This window comes from Astatotilapia calliptera, chromosome 18 (genome assembly GCF_900246225.1).
Source record: "Astatotilapia calliptera chromosome 18, fAstCal1.2, whole genome shotgun sequence".
Classification (NCBI taxonomy): Eukaryota; Metazoa; Chordata; class Actinopteri; order Cichliformes; family Cichlidae; genus Astatotilapia; species Astatotilapia calliptera.
The window spans coordinates 12434017-12454334 of record NC_039319.1 but is presented as its reverse complement, the minus strand read 5'-3'; the positions used below and the strand labels follow the sequence as shown (position 1 = coordinate 12454334).

The 20318-nt window shown below is 41.0% G+C and overlaps 3 protein-coding genes across 10 annotated transcripts; 2 read left to right on the top strand and 1 right to left on the bottom strand.

Annotated features, from left to right (window-relative positions):
• The first annotated feature begins 882 nt into the window (after positions 1-882).
• LOC113011089 (apolipoprotein D-like) lies at positions 883-5775 on the top strand. 2 transcript variants are annotated; one of them, XM_026150475.1, is made up of 6 exons: positions 883-956; positions 2402-2652; positions 2802-2935; positions 3066-3187; positions 5283-5368; positions 5454-5775. In XM_026150475.1, the coding sequence occupies exons 3-6, from the start codon at positions 2816-2818 to the stop codon at positions 5693-5695; spliced, it is 570 nt and encodes a 189-aa protein (XP_026006260.1). In that variant the 5' UTR covers positions 883-956; positions 2402-2652; positions 2802-2815; the 3' UTR covers positions 5696-5775. The 2 variants fall into 2 exon arrangements, with proteins under 2 accessions (XP_026006260.1, XP_026006261.1); XM_026150476.1 differs by lacking the exon at positions 883-956 and having other exon boundaries at positions 2372-2652.
• An 857-nt stretch (positions 5776-6632) lies between these two features.
• On the bottom strand, positions 6633-16062 carry LOC113011088 (apolipoprotein D-like). 5 transcript variants are annotated; one of them, XM_026150473.1, is made up of 6 exons: positions 15984-16062; positions 8914-9078; positions 8699-8831; positions 8460-8581; positions 7152-7240; positions 6633-7059 (listed from the first exon to the last, which is right to left on the bottom strand). In XM_026150473.1, exons 3-6 carry the CDS (start codon positions 8816-8818, stop codon positions 6818-6820), a joined length of 573 nt encoding a protein of 190 aa, XP_026006258.1. In that variant the 5' UTR covers positions 8819-8831; positions 8914-9078; positions 15984-16062; the 3' UTR covers positions 6633-6817. The 5 variants fall into 5 exon arrangements, with proteins under 5 accessions (XP_026006258.1, XP_026006256.1, XP_026006259.1 ...); XM_026150471.1 differs by lacking the exon at positions 15984-16062 and adding an exon at positions 13892-14256; XM_026150474.1 differs by lacking the exons at positions 8914-9078; positions 15984-16062 and adding an exon at positions 13892-14256.
• Positions 12046-19996, top strand: samd7 (sterile alpha motif domain containing 7). Of its 3 annotated transcripts, none has more exons than XM_026150467.1 (9): positions 12046-12771; positions 16070-16206; positions 16490-16613; positions 17157-17281; positions 17388-17469; positions 17667-18343; positions 18441-18556; positions 18638-18748; positions 19394-19996. In XM_026150467.1, exons 2-9 carry the CDS (start codon positions 16104-16106, stop codon positions 19628-19630), a joined length of 1575 nt encoding a protein of 524 aa, XP_026006252.1. In that variant the 5' UTR covers positions 12046-12771; positions 16070-16103; the 3' UTR covers positions 19631-19996. The 3 variants fall into 3 exon arrangements, with proteins under 3 accessions (XP_026006252.1, XP_026006253.1, XP_026006254.1); XM_026150468.1 differs by lacking the exon at positions 12046-12771 and adding an exon at positions 15020-15286; XM_026150469.1 differs by lacking the exon at positions 12046-12771 and adding an exon at positions 15332-15653.
• Positions 19997-20318: the final 322 nt, after the last annotated feature.

The following is a 20318-nucleotide window of genomic DNA, read 5'->3' as shown; positions in this document are numbered from 1 at the left end:
TGACTTTGGAGAATATTTTTTCAACTCTTGTGTAAAATACTCTAATATTCACCTCCCTCTCAGGTCCGACTGTCATGACAGTAGATGTTAATAACACAGGTGACTTTATTCTTCATAATCAGGTCAAATTTCCTCCAGGACAAGAACATCTTAAACGTGCCTGCTGGCATTAGCACTTAGCTGAGAGAACCACTGTGCCGAGCATCACCAGCTTTTGGACTCTGGTTGGATTGCAAAGAATAAAAGTCTCACAGTTTGATCTTTCAGTCTCAGACGATTTAAATGAACAGCTCTGAATCAAAGGGCAGCTCTGCTGTAAAATGCTTCGGACGGCGGTTTGCAAAACACTTTCTCCAGAGATGTGATGCAATTTTTCTGTCTGAAATGAGACTTGGAATATCTCGAGACAACAGTTTTATTTTCTACAAGGCCAATCACAAAGCAGACTGTAGATAAAAGTAATAATTAATCATTTAATATTCCAAAATGAGCGCAGCAATTTATCACGATACACTGCTGTTTTCAATCATTCTTCTGCTCCATGTAATGATCTCTAAATTTTAAATGTTTTTAATTAGTTTTTCAAGCCCTGCTGCTCCCTGTCTGATTCTTTTATGTAAATCCCTTTTATGACAAACCCGCAAAAACTACGTCAGCCTCAACCCACTTCCTGTCTGAGTGCATTTCAAGGCACTCAAAGCCCTTTGTTAAAGAGATGAAAAGTGAGTCCAGAAGCAGAGAGAGCTGCAGTGGGAGCAAAGCGTCCAGAAAAGCGGGGACACCTGAGCTCGGGTCGTGTTTTTCACACACCTGTGTGTGCTTGGCGAGAGGAGATGCAGTAAGCACCGACCTCATGCTGCACTTTTGTCTGAAGGTGGAAAGACTGACGCTGGCTGCAAAATCTGTTTGATGTCGGATGAGGACACAGACACGCTTCATCTTACACGTCATCTCAGGTTACCTGAAAATAGCCTCTTTAGAGTCTGGGTCATTTCATGATTCAGTATGATGATATGTGTTTTACAACATCCCAGAGAATCTCTGTCAGATGTAGTTCAGTAGATGAAACAAATGTCTGCCTGGACAGAGCCACTCTATCACTAAACCTTTAGCTCCGCTTTAAGGGTGTAAATAAATTTGAATCACTGGTTCTTTTCATACAAATCTTCATTGTGTTTCCTCTCCTTGTTGCATGTTCCCACACTCGGTCTCCTCATTTATGACCTTTCAAGCTGTTGCTGGTCCATGCCTTTGTGCCTTTGTCTGCCACCCTCATAATAATACATATACTGTATTTTGAGCAGTGACTGTGCCCCCCAGTCTCCTGTGTCTCGTTCCTCTTTTCCTGTGAAACATTTGCAGTTGTGCAGGGCTGCAGTTAGCAAGTATGACTTCCTGGATATCAGTTCTTTTCATTTTTATTTTTATTTTTTTAGTGCCAGGCAGCCTGTTTCCTCTGCAACTGGAGAAGTTTATCATCAGTTTTCTGTCAGAAACAATAATTTCACAGACATGATCTTTTCCATACCAAAACACAGGGTTGTGCCTCTTTTTGTCTGGATTTAATTAAAGTGAAAATTAAAACAGCTAAAAGTCAGACTTTCTTTGTGTCACAGTCACTGGGCCATTGACACACTTTTGGCTTCATCACTGTTTTGTCTTGTTTCTTGTTTCTTAGTTGCTGTGTTTAGTTTTTGTTCCCGTTGCTGCTATGTTTATTGTTTATAATATTCCTTCTTTCAGTTTACCTTGCCTCCTTGGTGTTCCCCATGTGTTGTCAAGACTCAGTCAAGGATGTTCCCCTGTTTAGTCACTTCCTGTTTTATTTTTGTAGCCTTGGTCTCGTGCTTTTTCTATTTAATTTTACTTTCCTGTGTCTCATTATCCCTGATTTGTTCCCGTTGTGTCTGCCACCCGTTTGCCCCGTGTGTCACCCTGTGTCAGGGATCCTTTGTTCCCTACTTCCTAGCTCCCCCACATTTATTCCTTCAACTTGAATAAAAGCTTGTTTTCTTTTGACGCCTACCTGTGAGTCAGCATTTGGGGTCCTTTCCTCCATTACTAAATATGCATGAAGTTTCATGCAGGTTAGTGTCTTTAAGGTGCCTCACAGATTAGGAAGGCAGAAAAATATGAAAAATATATATATTTGAGGAACTAACAAATGAAACCATGTTAAGTAAAATCAAGTTTAAAATAACAGCTCAGTTTAAAGTCCAGGTTTGTGTTGTCTCTGTTTCTGTAAAATGTGCAGGAAATTAGGTTTTATGATCACATTTTGGGGAATAAATTTTTTAAAATATTTATAGGTGCAAATATAAGCAGCTGCTAACTTATCATTTTTTGAGTGTAACTTCAGTAATTTTGATTTTCATCTTCATATTTGTTGTCTGTCTTTCAGGAAAAAATAAATGTGAAGGAGGGAGCAGTGATCCAAGAGATCCAACAAACCCAACGATGTGATTACATGACCAACCTGTTACTGTTTGAACAGAGTATTTATTTGAACAGGTGCCAGCGCTCACACTGGCCCCCTATCATGACACAGAGGTGGGACCCATGATCGATAATGAAGTGATGCAAGCATTTGAATCTTTAAAAGAACCTCAGAGGCTGAGTTCTTTCACACAGCTGATTACCTGCAAATAAACAGTCAGTGGCCGTGATTCTTTGTTTCTTCTCTACATTTATTCATTCTTTTCACATCTCAGGCTCTTTCTGTCACTAACTGACACTCACATCATGTTTTGCTCAGTGAACTCCAGCATGAACTCTTGCTGTTTGTTTTTTATTCTCTGCAGGTTGAGGTGAGAAGATGAAGCCTGCACAGGTGGTTGCATTGACTCTACTGTCTGTTGTTGCGATCGGCGCTCAGGTCTTGAGGTTGGGCAAATGTCCCCAGCCTGCTGTTCAGGCCAACTTTGACGCCAACAGGGTGAACACTAAATTTTTTCCTCTTCTACTGTTTATGTTGTGGGACATACAGATGATATCTATACACCTGCTTTTCCTACAAACACAAAATATTAATTACGGGCTCTCCGAATCTCGTGCTTCCTCTACAGTACATTGGAAAATGGTATGAGATCCATAAGTTACCCACAAGCTTCCAGAAAGGCCAGTGTGCCACTGCTAACTACACCCTGTTGAGTCCTGGAGTCATCGAGGTCCTGAACACTGAGCTTCTGTGAGCAGCTAAAATATTTCCGTTTAGATCTGACACTTTGAAAATGTTTTAATTTTTAAGAAAACTTCTGCATAAACTCAGAAGGACACATGGTCCTTGACATAATTGTAATAATCAGAGGGCTTTTTATTCTTCACACCAACGCTTCATTCCAGAGGTGGGACCAAGTCATTGTTTTGCAAGTCTCAAGTAAGTCTCAAGTCTTTATCCTCAAGTCTCAAGTCAAGTCTCAAGTAATGTCAGGCAAGTCAGAGTCGAGTCTCAAGTCACTGGTGTAAAAGTCCGAGTCAAGTCACAAGTCTGAAACTTTGAATTTCAAGTCTTTTCGAGTCTTTAAAAAAAAAAATGAAAAAATAATGTTGCAGTTATGCTAAATGTAAATATTAGACCATGTAATTTTTAAATCTGTGTTTTTCTCAACACATGACAAAATAGTGAACTTAGAAAATATACACAAATTGTGAAATTGCACCTCTTTAAAATGCAGCTCAATTAAACCTAGCTCCAAGAATAATTTTCACCGACAGTTCTGAGATACGCTGCATGTTATTCTTGGATGCGGTTGTAGGACCAGCTTTAAAATCGCATGACAAAAATATCATACACATTAAAAAAAACTGTATCACCAACGTAGCCTGGACAACATTTGCTAGTTAGATGAAGTCAGCTATCTCATCGTAGCATATTTATATGCATATTTATAATTATACGCTTCTTGGAGTGAGTGCACACACTCATGAAGTTTAGTAACTTCAGGTCACTGCAACAAGCCCAGGTACAGTTTACCGACGGATGGGTGCAGGACCTTGAAATGCACCGTGTAGAAAGTAAAGACCATCGTACATATCATAAGTTTACCAGTCTCACAAATCGTCGTCATAAATACACATTCCTTAACAGTTTATTAATAGGACCTTTGAGCTCAACGGTAATTAATTAGCAGTGGAAATAATTTCTGGTAGCATCACAGAAATGTAGCAGTGACAATAATATATGCTGTAATCGTACTGGACAATTAGTGATACAAAAAACCTGTTTTATCCTGTGAATAAAAGTATATGTTTTTGTCAATGTACCATAATAACAGAAGCGAAACACAATATTGTGTCAGGACAATTCACTATTTATGCACAATAAACAAAGGAGCATAGCGCGACAATTTCTGTTCAGCGCCAGACTTGCTTGTAACCTATATCACCAATTATGTTAAGAAAAATGACGCATTAACTACTAAAAAACACTGACCTTCGTGTAAATGCTTGGAGCAGACTAACCTGTGAGCTGGAGGGTTCTGGGACGTTATAATTGGTCTTTGAATGGCTGCAATCCAGGCCATCCGTCGCCTCTTTGTTACTTCGGAAACATGGCTCGAACAATTTCTCTTCAACGACGTAATCCGATAACAACCGATCTCTTTACCCGTCGGCTTCCCGTGGCTGTCATGCGACCGGCTATTGCAGTTAATAATACAACGGCTTCTTGACATTTTTGTGTTTCTTTTTATCGCTGTATAACTGATTTTAATTGAAAGCCTGCGTGCGCTAGTACCGCTTGACCGCTTGCCACGAGTTCCCAGAATCCTTTGCGGTTCTACCCGTGAATGACGTCACATTTTCAATCTCTATATAATATGCATGTTAAATTTTATATTTGGGGTAAAATATCAAGTCTTTTCAAGTAAACCGGTTCAAGTCCAATTCAAGTCCCAAGTCATTGGTGTAAAAGTCCAAGTCAAGTCACAAGTCTTAGAACATTTTTTCAAGTCAAGTCTAAAGTCATAAAATTAATGACTCGAGTCTGACTCGAGTCCAAGTCATGTGACTCGAGTCCACACCTCTGCTTCATTCTACTAAAAACAGCATTACCGTACAACTGCTTGCTTCTGTTTTTTAAATCCTCGTTCTAGACAATTTTTGCTTCAGATGTTTTCAACGTCCCGGAACAAAACTCATGCCTCATGAACGCGCAGGGTCACTGGCTGAACCTTTGTACTGTTCCAGAGTTATACAAAGAGAGCATTTTGTAGAAAAAAATATATAATTGAAGGAAAGTACACGAGTAGAATTAATTTCTATTTCATGTTTCATTTTATTAGCGATAATGGAACCGTTAACGCCATCGTCGGCTCTGCCAAAGTCAAGAACCCCGCTGAGCCTTCCAAGCTTGAGGTCTCCTTCAACAGTAAGTTGTCATAAATGACTTTCAATTTCAGTCATGACAGATTCAAGTGAGCCACATATCCCTGCTGTTTTCACCTCTCCTGCAGACTCTCCTCCCGGCCCCTACTGGGTTCTGTCTACCGACTACGACGGTCACTCTCTGGTCTACGGCTGCACCGACTACGGCTTGTTCCGTGTGGAGCTGTCCTGGATCCTGAGCAGGAAGCCCACCCTCTCTAAGGAGACCCTCGAGAAGCTCCAAGGCATCCTGTACTCTGTCGGAGTCAGCGTGGAAAACATGGTCCCCACCAACCAGGACGAGACTTACTGCAGCCCAGTTAACCAGTGAACCAGTTAACGTACGCTCCTACTTCAGCCCACAGGACTGTGAGGCACAATGATTGCATGCAAAGACAATGCAACAATAAAGCTGTGTGAAGAAATTTCATGTTGTCCATTTTGACATTGCAAACACAATCTGCACCTTTTAAAATCTAAAACTAGGATTTAAATTCCAACAATGCCCAGAAGACAAAAGTCCCAATTTCTCTTTCACCTTCAGCACTTTTCTTTTCAACTTTACTTACTGCTGATGGGGCTCGACTCCTTCTTAAAAGCATGTTTTTAGCCTTCTTCCTTTCACTGGTTAATTTCAGAGTTGCAAAGTTAGATGTCAGTCACATGACGTTTTTGGGTTTTTTTGTCTTTTTTCCTAATAAAACTTAATGATACACTTTATTTTTATTGCCACTTAAAAAACAAAGTGCTCCATGAAGGAAAACAGACTTTTTTTTTTTTTTTAAAGCCCAATTTCATCTCCATTAAGCAACAGTGAAGGCAAAGAGGATGAGGATGAAACCTAACAAATGAGCAGCTCCAGTTAAAAGATTTAGACATAAAAAAGCAAAAACCTATTCTAGGGAACAAGGTGAAGGAAACTAAAAAAGGAGAGAAAAGTCACTTAAAGCCTAATTTTAAATACTTCATTAATAATGTGTACCCTGACCACCGCTTAAAATCCTTTTTATCCCTTTTTGTCATTCTTGATGTGTGTCACTGACTCCACCCCGGCTCACAGACACAAATGTACCCCAGTTTGATCCCAGCTTCACTAAAGCACAATTTTAAAAATAGAAAATTGCCTTAAATGAATGTATTTATTAGGTGAAATAAAGTTACCCCAAATAAAGTTAATTCACTCTAATGCAGCTGTCCTTAAAGATGTGTGTTGGTTCAGTTGTGTGTCAGTGTCAGCAGCTGTATATTGAGACAGTAAACAAAAGGAATGCAGTGAGAATGGTCCACTTTTATTGGTGCAACAATATAAATATTGACCAAAGAGTTCAAGCAGACATTATATTAGCATATTAATTAATCTTGTATTATATCTGACAGTAGGCCCAATTTTTTTATTTTATTTTTTATGCATTGACCTATCATGGAGACATTCAGTGATAACCACAGCACATGTTTACTCGTGCATGACTCTGCAGTGATCTCTGTCCTGATTGGTGTCAAGCAGCTTCTCCACACTGGCTCCAAAAGATGACAGGATGCTCTGCAGCTCCTCCAGGGTCTCCTTAGGAAGGCTGGGATTTCTGCTCAGGATCCAGATGAACTCCCCATGTAACGATTCGATTTCAGTACAGCTGTAGACCAGGGCGAAGTTGTCGTAGTCGGTGGACAGAACCCAGTACGGGGAAGGAGGGGTGTCTGAAGGTGTGTAAAAGGGATTTTTGTACAATTCAGCTCTCCAGTTTAAAATGTTTAATATGTGTGTAAAAACAAAAAACAAGGGTCCATACTCTCAAAGAAGGTGACCAGCAGCTTGGCAGGCTCAGATGAACTTGCGGCCTTGGCAGTGCCGTTGATGCTGTCAATGGTACCGTCAGGACTTAAGCAGATAAACAGTTAAAAGTTAGAAAAATACTTTTTATATTCAGACTGTTCAGAGTCAAAGCAACATATTTACTCTTCAAAAGTACTTTTCACTTTATTTAGTATTATTTGTTTGTACATGTAAAATTCAAGTTCTCAGGTCTCAAGTCAGCAGGTGATTTGTCATTTCCTTAAAGGGTGGGCTGATAGTCAGAGAACACCACAGCCATTAACAATCAGACAAGGCTGGGGGGGGGGGGGGGGGGGGGGTTCTTTATTAAGTTCATTTATGCAGTGCTTTTCACAGACATGAAAGTCGCAAAGCACTGCACAACAATTTGTTACGGCCCTAGCAGGGCCTCCTCCTGAAGGTGCCTGTGTGGGCGTGTCCCACCACCTCTTCTGCCTGAGGTGCCACCTTTCCCTGTAACACAGCTGACTCACATCAGTAATTAAAAGTATTTAAGCCCAGGGAAAGGTGAGCTCTGGGCCAGAGTGCCATTTTGTGTGGTGATTGCAGCTGGTGAGCTGCGTTTCCCTTTTGACTTTTTGCCTTACTGACCGACGCCTGAGTTTTGTTTGTTTCTTTTATGGTGATAACGGCTTGTCCGTCTCTTTTAGTTGAATTACTTCAATAAAACTGTTTTATTTAACTGTTTTGCCTCCCTGACTCCTTTTTCTGACCCGGTCACTTTTGTTACTTCCCCCTCCCCGCCTAGACCCCTCAGGGGAACGTAACACAATTAAAACACAATATCAAGAGAGAATCGTGTTAAAACAGAACTGAAAAAAAAGTGTCAGCAGAAGGCTCGATTAAGCACCACTGACTGCACAGAGTCATTTAAACTGAGCTTGAATGGTAAACTTTTATGGATTGGATTCATTTTAGGATGAATCCATCTTCTCTATAGACTTATTCATTTACTGGTTACACATTATGGTAAAACCTAAACTGTGTCTCACCTAAAATATTTTTCAGATGCAGTCTGAGGTTTGAGGAATAACCATTTATTGTGAATGATATTTTAAATCCAAGAAGAGACTGAAGAGCAGGACTGAGAGGACACAAATCTGCCTGCCCTTCCAGCACCACACACAGCACCATGGATATATCCATATCTTTATCTTTTACATGTATTCCAGAGAAATGGTGCAGGACAAAGACTCTGACTTGTACAAACATTTTTCGGATAACGGATGTTATCCAAAGTGCTCTCAGGCACTGAAGTACTCACAGCAGCTCCTTGTTGAGGACACCAACGACTCCTGGGCTTTGCAGGCTGTAGGTGGCAGTGCTGCACTGGCCCTTCTGGAAGCTGTTCGACAGTCTCTGGATCTCATGCCATTTACCAAGATACTGTAGAGGGAGTTGAATTGGTTTTGTTTGTGAGGCAGATGTGCACACTGGACATCCCAGTTTACCTTAATGAAGATAAATTAAAATACAGCTCAGAGTGAGGAGTTTGGTATTCACCCTTGCAGCATCAAATTTCTCCTGAACGGCAGGCACGGGGCATCTTCCTGGTTTTATAGACTGAGCACCGGCTGCCACAATGGACAGCCAAGTGAGGGAAATCACCTGGATGGCATTCATTTTTCTCCACAACCTGTAAAGAACAATGAAAAAAAGTTTGTCAGCTTTTAAAGATAAAGCATAAACAACAGGGGGTACATGCGGGTGTTACTCACTTGCCTGTTTTACTGGGTAGTAGTGACTCTCTGTGTTTTCATTCAATGTTTATACACCTGCCGTGATCAGCCCCGCCTTGCTATTAGCATGTGAGGTTATTTTGAGGAAGCAGGTATGAGATGCTCAACATCTGGTCCCATTCTCAACTACTCCAGAATTGGGGCCTCAGACAGAAAGAGATTAGTTTCGTGTGAAAGTTAGATAAGTATGCAGAACTTGACTGTTGAATAACAGTTAAAGAAAAATATAGTGGGAACCAAAGGTGATTATGTATAATATAAGATGGCTTCCTTTGCTTGTGTGTGCCCCATCTAGTGGCTGGAACTGGTGTGCAGAGGAGATAAGAGGGCTGCAAAGGATTGTCTGAAAACAGCAGGTGCTCTTACTGATTAATCATAACTTAATGATAACAAGTCATCATTCATCATTATTGTATACTACAAAACCTTTTTTCAATTCAATAAAAACAAAAATATTCATAAATACATCTTAACTGCTAAAACATGGGATAATTGCATATGACAAATTTTATGGAAATCGTTTTATGTTTCGGATCTCTGAAAGAAATAAAAATGGCCAATATATTAAATTGTTAAATATCGGTGTTGGTTTTAGTCTTAGAAATCTGTTATTTGTCAGGTTCTATTAACACAATACCATGAATCGGTTTTCATTTTTTTTATTAAATTTGCCGATTTTTTTAACTAATTTGTCATTGCAGAACAACACAGTTTTCTAGTGTACATGTGAAAAGACCTATTTTTGCGGATAGCCTTGACACAACATACCTGATGTGTCACACACAAAACTAACTCTAACCTCCAGATATGCTAAAATAATTGAAACCTTTTTCAATGTTTCCTCCAGTCAGACACACAACAATATCTTTTTTGGATTCATTGTTTAAGTTCAAATGTATAAAATCAGCACATCTTCACAGTTTTTGTTCAGGAACTCCAACACAAACTGTTATTTCAGGGAATCTTGATCCTGAAGAATCCTACTATATCTCACAGTAATCAAGACCTAAACAAGATTTCCACCAGCCACAAAAGACGTAATGCTTCCAACTTAGAGGGATTACGGCTTCAGTACAGTCGTCATTTGGTGTGGAGAAGAAGACAGGAAAGGCAGGTGATCCGGACACCAGATTGTTGCTGTAATTAGAAGATGGATGGTGTCTGTACTGACCCAGTGAATTTATAGCCAGACCCGTTTCTTGAGGTTAAACCTGCTCTGATCCCTTTGCCTCACTGTGACTCCATAATACTGGGTGCAAGCAACTTGGACAGAAATCCCTTATAAAAAGCTTACCCCAGGAGATTCCTAAATTAGCGGTTTAGATGTCCTAATGCTTTGTTCTCTTAATTCTTAAGTACTTTATTAATGCTGTTGTTTTTATTTTTTTTTAAAAAGAACTTAGTTGTCTCCCAAATCACTGCTTAAACACACAAGAAATATGCTGACCCAATTAAAAAAAAACATAGGAATACTAAATAATGTTACTTCAGCTGGTTCATCTGATACTCTTAGTTTAGTGTATTTTATCACCTAAAATGATGTATAACACAATATGTTGCATATCATAATAATCTGACAATACTATAATATTGGCCATATTATATTTACATTGCCACAGTGAGTTGACTTTAGTCTCATGAACAACATTAACTAATTGTTATTTACTAACTAATCTTAAATGACTGTTCAGCACAGAAATGAAGCCCAACAATCATGTTTTACAGTCCCGTGGTCTCAGCCTCAGATACTCAACTAAAGTGATGTCATGACAAAAATGAATGACCAACAAAACATTTTTCTCCTTCATTTCTGTCAAACAAAGCTGTATGTAACGTGTCTCGCGGTTCGTGTCATGGTTGCTAGGCAACCTGAACAGCGCGACGAAGCGTATACCGTCCCATTTCACAAGCCTCTCACTTCCGCACTTCTCGTACTTATAGTACGCACCGTACGTAGTACGCGTAGTGCGCGTACTTCAAGCGTGCAGTCTCTTAATTGGGACACAGCCGTTGAGGAGCTAATTTAGCCATTTAAATCAGCTGTGTTGGTTCGAGGACACATCTAAAACCTGCAGGGACACCGGCCCTCGTGGACTGAGATTGCCCAACCCTGGGCTAGTCCATGTTATAGTATTTAACGCAAATAAAAAAGTTTAAAGACAGCCCTGAGAACTCTGGCTAACCCTGAAAGAAAGGTGTGATACACCCAGGACAGGTTCACGAGTCTATCGCAGAGCTCAGATGATACTCAGATAATTATGCATGCTCACATTTACACCTACTAATCAGCTGATGTAACATGCATATCTTTGGACTCTAGGAGATAGCTAGAGTACCCACAGGGTTCTCCTGGTGCCCATGCAGGCACAGGGAGAACATGCAAACTCCACAGAAGAAGTGTTATGTGCAGTTTGAGTGTTATACTAATTAGTACTGCTGTTGTGGAGTGACACAGAACCACTGATGCACCATGTAAATAAAACTGGGTGCCATCTTTTGCCCACGGCTGAGATTGTTGGTCACACCTATGGTAGGATGAAATTCTCTGGAAGAAACCTTCCTTTACAAGGAAAATGAAGAATTGTCACGTGTTAAACTGATGTTAAATCACTTAAATTGTATTTTTAAAAAACTTGTAATGCAGTTACAATCAGGCTTTATAGTGCAGTGCAATCACTGCTGAGAAGCACTTACACTGATGATGTGACCTCTGCAGTATTGCATGGGAATTTGGTTGATTTAGCACTGTTAAATGTGAGTTTACATTAAAAAATAAAAACCTAACACATTAGTAACATCTCATTGGTGGTGGATTCTAACATTTTTGGTCCACTGTATATAAAAATAAATAGTTAAAAGTCTCTACTTTTCCCTTTTTGCCTTTAACTGATGTATTTGGCATGTATATGATGAGCAGTCAGAGTGCTCAGCTCTCTGGAGGCTCATTGCTTCCTTGCAAAGAGATACAGAAGCACCAGACTGTCCCACTCCATTTAAAATGTCCTACCAACCCACCACCTGTGTCCCTCCACCCCCCACAAACCCCAGGCATTAAGGAAAACATCATTCCTAGAAGTGCAGCTCTATGCTGTAAGCGGCTGGTGAGCACAAACTGTCAGATTAAGAGGTCTGAGAGGATGATCTGGCCAACATTTAGTCGGATTTCTGCCAAATTACCACCAAGCATGTTTGGGTCAGCCCTTTGGCACCCTGTGGAGAGCAATACTTCTGACATTCAAACTAGACATGTGAACAAACAACAAAAACTAGAGCAGTAGGAGGTCTGCAACCTGCGCCATGCAGTTTCCCTGCAGGTGGCCACAGAGCAGCTAAGGACGGGTTGGTCACTTAACTACTGGAAAAGGAAGCTAAGCATTTAGGTGTCTTAACTATGGCCTAAAGTGCTAACAAGGGATTAGTGAGGTGAACGTTGAAAGAGGTTTAGCACTCCATGCTTAGGGCCAGTGCTGCTTCAGTAATTACACATCAGTTGCAAGGTGCAGCAAGCAGTTGGATGGGAGATCATAGTGATGTCAGGGCAGGGAGGGCTTAAAACAGGAGATAAGGCCAGCTAATGGAGATGAAATGAATCAGTATTTAACAGGTCTTTTTTAGTTAAGGCAGTTAGCTGGCAGCAGACTGAACTCAAACCACTTGGCCAGAAGTCTAAGGAGGCCATTTAGTTGGACGTGAAAGAGGGAAAGACGAAGATCTGTGAGCTCGCCAAAAACTTTTTGGGAAACATTTTTAACTTGATTTTAGTTTATTGGCTTTTTCATTTTTCTGGAATTGAGACACCGGCATCTTCAATCTCTGCTCAGCAGTGTGAACCTAAAGGTAGGTGGATGAAAACATCCTCTTTCAGTATTTTACACTCATTGATTTTCTCTGTACGTTCCCATCTAACAGTTTTATGTCTTTAATTGTCACAAACTCAGTGATGTTATAGGACGTCCTGTCTTATGTTTAGTTTTATCCTGTTTTTAATGTCCAGCTTTCTATTGGAATTTGCCGTTCTGCTTTTGCTTTTCTGCCAATGCATTTTGTAAAAGTGTCATATATGAGTAAAGCTACTGTTACCCACAAAACCCACAAAAAATACAAAACTAAATATTAAATATGCTAAATATTGCCATGCATCATTTTTTTCCCGTATGTGGATAATCTAGAGGCCAATACGATTAAAGGACAACCTTGAAATCCAAATAATTAACATGATAACTAGCCCAGATTTTGCATATAGCGCTCACTGAGTATTTCCGGATTGGCTTCTTGCATATTTTTTGCGTTTGCACATATAAATTAATACTCATCCTTTCAATCAACACTTTGTCATGTGAGTTTATGACCACAAGCATTTCTTAAACTAGTGATATCTGCAACTCGGCACTTATTGTCACGAAATCTAATCTGCTTCATGCAACTGACAGTATTTGCATGGCTTTAGCTCATGTGTGTTTTGTGAGGGGATTAGGAAAGGCTAGACAATACTTCTGTCTTGTCTGATATGACCTCCTCAGGGCTCCATCTAAGTTGTCAGCAATTTTTCCCTTTAATTCATGCTTGTAATGAGATTAACCAGGCAACAGTAAATCCAAGGAGTCCAATCCCCGGATTTGGCAGCTGCGGTGTGGCCTCTGCTTGTCAAGGAAATATGACAAGAGTTTCCGTAGCTCACCTTTGACTAAAGTTTCACTTAGAAAAACACTGCGACCACTTCAAATTTGCATGTCTCACTTCAAAAGAAGCCAGTTTAGAAGATTTATTACTGCAGTAAACTCAGTCTCAGGCTACGAATTCACTTAAGAGACTTAACGTGATCAGAGTGTTAGCTGTTTCCAACAGGCCTTATAAAGGATTCCTCTAAATGGCTCAAGTTCACAGACACTCCAGTTTCTGCCTCTGATGCATCACATTTAAAGAGCAAAGCATTAATTTCAGTAAATATCAGACTCACTGTTTAAAAACACTTTGTGCTGTTCTGCTGAGAATCCTGCAGACTTATTTATACGTCAGCTCAAAAGGAAAGAAAGAAAAGAAAGAAAGTGCAAATGCACAACAGGAAGTTGTGCATAGTTGGTGCACAGGCTGAACCCACATTTAAAATGTTATATCAACAGCAAACCTCACACACTTCAGGTACATTTAGGTACCTAAAGTACATTTTCTGTTTATGATGCTTGATGTGAATTAATCTGTTAAACTGAAGGAGACAGGGTGTCACATGCTGTGTGTGCAGAAATGTGAGTTGAAGTAATAAATTGACTTAAATGAGGAAAAGTGCTTACTGTGATAATGATGCTGATGTTTAAGATAATAATGAATATTTCCCCATTTACCAGGAGATATTTAAATTTGCAATAAAAAAAACTATTATTAGTTTTAAGGAATTTTAGATCTTCGTCTCACCGTATTTATCTGTGCAGCTGTTTAAAAACTGGATCTCAGGTAAACACAGGTGTTGCTGCTGAGAGTGAACCTGTATTTAGGTACAGGCTCATTGGAATCAGACTTCTGTTCCTTCGTTGACATGTTGACTGATTTAAACTATGTTAGGTGTTTATCCACACTCTGAAAAACAATTAGTCTTTAAATAAATTCTGCAGTTTACTTCCTTTCTGATGAAAGTGTAAATATTGGCTGTGTGTAAAGGCGATGACACTTCAGGCGAGGCTCGGAGCTCAGTGCCCACTCGGGATTTACACGGACATTAATGCCGTGTAAATACATTTCTTCTTATTTGCTGATGGCTGCAGTGACATTGGCAGAGAGGGAGGTGAAGGGGGCATGTGTTCCCGCCACATAGCTCCACATAAACCGATTGCATCCCCAGATTTATCCCCAAGGTGTTTTGGGGACATCCTGGGAGCTAATGGAGACTAATAGGCTTAGCACTTAGGGTGTATTGTCCGGGATGCTTACAGGCAAGGTTTGCTGAGGGTAAAACTCTAAAGGTGCGGATTACCTCCAACACATCCCTTTAAAGTGCTGTATAGCCAGGACTTAGCTAATAGGATCCTGAGGGTAGCAGGGGCCTGTGAAGGTGGGGACGGGGGTTGGATGGGGCAGTAGGGAGGACAGTGGGCAGGTCAGCAGATGTAGGTGGCAGACTGTTGCAGAACTAACAGAGGGATTAAAGTCGTCAGATTAGATGGGCTTCACAGGGAACTTGAGAGACTGTGGGTAATGCACAAGTCCTGGGTGCAAATCTAATGGCAGCATTTGACTAGGGGGAGGGTGGTACGGCAGAAATAATATGTCCAAGTGCATGTGCACAGCTTACACATGTCCCTGCACTGGCAGGCTCATCAGTTCAATCAGCAAACCTCATATGAAGAGGTGGTTCTGTGGGGTGAGCATCCATTATTCATGTCTCCAGATGCACACCGGCCCTGGATTAGCAGCGCTGGATTACTGTCGTTTACAGTATCATATTTTGTAATGGGATTTCTGCAGTGTGGAAGGCTAATTGGAGGTCTCTAAGTCGATTGCACTTATCTGCACAAGCTGCTGGTTCAGCCGAGAACAATGCGGGTATCTGGGGTGAGCGCACATGTGAGTGCGCCTCTATCCCTGTACAGGAGGACCAGCAGCATTTGCAAGGACAGAAAAGATGAGAAGAAATCGTCCAGCTGTTTGTTCTGGCCTTCGTACGGGGTTAGGATTTGGATTTAACGGTTCGGGATTGATTTGCATTACGGCGAGGTATTAGCGTTAAGGTAGGTTTAAGATTAATACTTAAGGCCAGGTCTGTGGAAAAGGTGAGGTAAGAGTTATACTTAGCTGTAGTTAAAAAGGTCGCTTACAAGCCGTTTACAAATATTTACATGCTGCTGAAATCACTGCTGCATCTTTGCAGTCATAAAGTATGTAATAACAGACACTAGGCAGAATTTACCTGCAATGTTCAGTAATCAACGTGAGATAGAGAACTGCTGCTCTCTAATGGTGATGTGAGGGAATTACAAAAACGCACCCAGCACTGAGGGGTTTGTAGTTGGCTCAGTTTCAGCTACTGTGAGAAATAATCTTGTGTGATTTTATTTTACCTGCTACGCGAAGCGTTATAGGATCAATGTGTCAAGTAAACTGTCTAGTTTATAGAAATCCTTCAATTGGCTCTCTTTCTTAACAGCATTCAGGTGGAGGTCAAAGGTCGTGAGTGTGTCATGACCCCACGGGAGCAGCTGAGGAAGATGACAGCGCTAGGGGAGCAGGGGTCTTTGGATGAGAAGCACTGGTACCGACTCGTCAATGGGATGTCAGCTGGAGGTGAGGAGGATGAACAGCGTAACAACAAAAACCAAGAAAATATTATTTAACTTTTCAGGTTTTATTTATAGACAGAGTTGATTCTGTATTTGGCAATTTGGGTTCTGTATTTGTATTTGGTGATCAAGCCTGTTTTCCCTCACCTTCCCTCACGCCGTGTTTGCACGTTGGTGGATTGCTCAGTAGCACCTGCAGGCTCCAGCTTTAACAGTCAGTGCATGCGCCAGGTGAAGCAGCTAAAACGGCCTCCCGGTGACCTGTGGTGCTTTTTCACTTCTTGCAGAGCTGAGGCAGAGGCAGGAGCTGATAATGAGGAACCAGATGGCTATGGCACCGCAGATCCTTGCCCAGGGGCAGCAGAGGTTACAGGGGGTCCCCGCACAGTTCGAACCTCGGTTCATGGAGAGGTCAGTAGCTGAATTCTGTCCTAAACTTACAACAATAGTTGTCTGAAAAAGGGCAACCACAAGAAAACGAGTAGAAGAAAATGCTGCAAGAGGTGTCCGTGTAAAAAATCTGCTGCTCTTTTCTGTTCTTTTGGACAATTAAAATGTTTATAAGGCTAAAATAGTCCTTGCAAACCAGCTGTTTTTATATGGAGTTCCAAAATTGGCAAAATGATTATGTATACATTAATTTATGTGCCTAATTTCTTCCCCTCCTTCAAGAGGCATTTTGAAAATCTCTCAGTTAAAACTAAATGTATGTGAAACAGAAATGCATAAAGAAATGTCAGAGAAAATAAAATAATAAATAATTAAGGGGAAATAAATATGAAAACAGTAATTCATAAATACAAATAAATTAATTTTAAAAATGAAACATAAATAGAGTAATACACACTTTGTTTTTGGCCACTTTGGTCCTCCACATTTTGATTCTACAAATATATGCTTTTTAAAGTGTTTTCCAGTTCATAATTTTTCTTCTTTGTTTATTCCTCTTATCAGGGAGTTAGTTCCACCTACCGAGATGGTCCCGTCTGAAGCCAGGCAGATGCACATGGGCCCTCACCTCGGTCCACCTCTGCCTCCTCATGCCAACGTCCTGCCAGGAAGAGGTTTCCCTGCACCAGGTGAGCACCACAGAAATATCGCCTGAGATAATTCCCAAACAGCCTGTCTCGTTTTAATGCGCGGTGATAGGCATTGACAGCCTGTCTGTTTCTTCCTGTTTCTCAGCTGGATATGGCTTCTTACCCTCAGAGCCCATGGAAACTGTTGCCCGGCGACAAGAGCTCATTCACAAGCAAAATATAGCCAGGTATTACGTGCCGAAAATCATCATCACCATCATCATCTCACAGAAATTATTCCACCGCACGCTTTGCGTCACTGTTTTTACTGAATGCGACTGAGACTTGATCCCCCCACCCATGCTGCAGCAAGGGTTTTATATCATGGCTCCATCACCACTGCTGCACAAATATGTCTAAAATATTTATATGCACTTCTTTTCAGAATGGAAATGAATGCCATCCTGCATCAGAAGGAGCTGGAGAACGCGCACCAGAAAGGCTTGATGGGAATTGAAAATCCCATGTCATACCCTTCCAACCCCATGATGTTTAGAGGTCGTCAGCGCATGCCAGACGGCCACGATGTCTTCGTCCACCGGCCCACCCTGGATGAACTGCACTCCAACAATATTCTTATGTCAGCCAACCCATATCCAGCAATAAGCACGCTGCACAGAGAGCGGGGGCGCAGAGCAGGTCGGAGGCCAACTGTTCACAAGAGTATGGAGAGCCATGTGTCCAACGTGAAGGGTCAGACTGAAGATAAAAGTGTAGAGCAGAGCCCAGGGGCCGCATCGGGGGAGGAGAAGGAGCTTGAGCCAAAGGGGGACATGGGAGAGGAGTGTGCCACCAGTAAGACACATCATCAGGCCAAAGTAGACCCTGAACTGGCCACCGGAAGCAGGAAAAACTACAAAGATGGGGAGCCAGGCCTCCGGAAAGCCTGCGTGAACAGCCAAGATGGGAGTTCAGATGCAGCCAACAGTGGAACAAATGATAAAGACATATCTAGCCAATGTTCGACGTTCCAGGAGAAATTCATGTATCCTTCCACTGGAGGAACTCTAACAGGGATCCCTTACATGTTCCCGGTCCCTGGAAATGGTTTCCTTCCTCCTGGTGAGTTAAGAAATATTAAATAATAACACTTGTGCTTAAAACTGTGAAATGTTCTGCTGCCAGTTATTTAATATACTTGCATTTTTTGTCTTTAAAGGCCCACCAAATCTCTTTCTAAATGGTGAGGAGGTACCCGAAGACATCAGGAAGTGGACAGTGAATGATGTGTACAACTTTATTAACAGTATTCCCACGTGTTCAGAGTATTCCCAGGTTAGTAGCCTCACATTTTTGTAGTTGCCGCCTCTAAATTCATTCTGTTGTGACTTTCTAATGTTGGGTTATTTTTAATAGACTTTCAAGGACCATATGATTGACGGAGAGACGCTGCCCCTCCTATCAGAGGAGCATTTATTGGATACACTGGGACTGAAGCTGGGGCCAGCTCTTAAGATCCGCTCACAGGTACAAAAACACAGATTCTGACTGGAAATGCAATCCCGAGCCACCAAAGACAGGATTTGAAGGGATTATCTGATGTACGAGGATAAATCTTGAAGAAAGGTTTATTTACATGACCGCTTATTTATACAACTCCATGTGAGGAGGTTTTATAAATATCCTTGATGAGTGTTTTATGGGCTTTGTGTGGAAGCTTATTTCCACAAGTGACAAAAGACCATTTTTGCTTTGGGCTATTATCCTAAAATTCTGACTCAATAACTAGAAATTTCAAATTGTCTCAGAAGTTTGAGTCAGTAAGTCAAATTTTTAAGATAATAACCTGAAATTTTGAGTTTTGGCTAACATTTCGTTGTAGTTGTTGTTGTTGTTGCAGAAACAAGCTTCCACAGATTTGAACTGAAGTTACCTCACTTTATTAAAGGGATAAAGTAAAGTTTGTTTAACCAAACATGTCCTTAGTGGAGTACAGCCCCTATTAAAAACCCCAGTTTTTTCTTTACTATGAGAGCTAAAATGTCTACTGTGAAAAAGTTTATTCACTAATTGTATTTCATTCATTCTTATACGCCAATGTCTCAGTTATAGCACAAATTATTTCAATTAACATCTACGTGCTCCTTCCCTCTTGCTCTTCTTCTTCTACAGGTGTCCAGACGTCTTGGTAGCATGTTGTACATGATGAATCTGCCACTCTCCACCGCCCCACTGCAGGCCACCCCTGAGAAGCCCGGGGAGCGCTCATCAGAGATCGGCTCTCCCATTAACTGCAACAGTGAGGAGATGGTGGCAAGTCCAAGAGATCCCGATGTCATAAAATCCGCTGACCACCTCCACGACGCAGAAAACAACTCGCCTCCATCTGCCAGCAGTGAGACTGCCTGACCAGTGGAATAATGTAAACCAAAGCAGGGTACAACAGCACGCTTTGGTGAGCTGCTGCTGCCGCTGTGGTGGATTTGTTTACACTGTGCTGAACTGGACTGAAGAGCCACATTTCAGGTTCCTGTTGAACGTTTTATACATTTAACAGCAGCAGCTGCAGTGGAGTGAAAGTGATGTGGATTTTAAGATACAGTATCAGACGCTGATAAGGTCCTACATCACTTTTCTTCGCTAGTCTGATTATAGCTTCTTGAATTATTCTTGCAAGCTGCTAAACGCTCCTGTAGGCTGACGTGCAGAGCATAGTAATCATATTTTGGAAATATTTTATAAACAAAATAATGACATATTTAAATATTCTGGATTTTGATGCTTGATACATTTTTTTGCATTTCTTATACTGTAAATAAAGTGGGGGTTTTCTACACAGGAATCTGCATCTTCTTGTCATCACATGGAATCAATAGGTTGGGCTCAATGAGAATATTGTGTGAAGTTTGCATACATTCGTCATGAGTATTAATTTAATATGTTACTTTGGGGCTTTTTCTTTGATCTCTTTTTTTCAGTTTTAATGACTTGTTTAAAAACAAGAACTGGCTCCTGTAACACCCCAGAGCTACTGAGTCAGGGGAGCACACGCAAACATGTCCTCGCGTGTCGAGGCAGCTTTTAGAACTGACGAAGC

Excerpts from the sequence above, each read along its gene's own strand:
- LOC113011089 (XM_026150475.1), top strand. The coding sequence starts at position 2,816 with ATGAAGCCTGCACAGGTGGTTGCATTGACTCTACTGTCTGTTGTTGCG. Across the intron at positions 2,936-3,065 it reads CCAACTTTGACGCCAACAGG|TACATTGGAAAATGGTATGA; the intron begins GTGAACACTAAA and ends CTTCCTCTACAG. Across the intron at positions 3,188-5,282 it reads GTCCTGAACACTGAGCTTCT|CGATAATGGAACCGTTAACG; the intron begins GTGAGCAGCTAA and ends TCATTTTATTAG.
- LOC113011088 (XM_026150473.1), bottom strand. The coding sequence starts at position 8,818 with ATGAATGCCATCCAGGTGATTTCCCTCACTTGGCTGTCCATTGTGGCA. Across the intron at positions 8,582-8,698 it reads AGAAATTTGATGCTGCAAGG|TATCTTGGTAAATGGCATGA; the intron begins GTGAATACCAAA and ends CTCCCTCTACAG. Across the intron at positions 7,241-8,459 it reads GTCCTCAACAAGGAGCTGCT|TCCTGACGGTACCATTGACA; the intron begins GTGAGTACTTCA and ends TATCTGCTTAAG.
- samd7 (XM_026150467.1), top strand. The coding sequence starts at position 16,104 with ATGACCCCACGGGAGCAGCTGAGGAAGATGACAGCGCTAGGGGAGCAG. Across the intron at positions 17,282-17,387 it reads AAGAGGTTTCCCTGCACCAG|CTGGATATGGCTTCTTACCC; the intron begins GTGAGCACCACA and ends CCTGTTTCTCAG. Across the intron at positions 18,344-18,440 it reads AAATGGTTTCCTTCCTCCTG|GCCCACCAAATCTCTTTCTA; the intron begins GTGAGTTAAGAA and ends TTGTCTTTAAAG.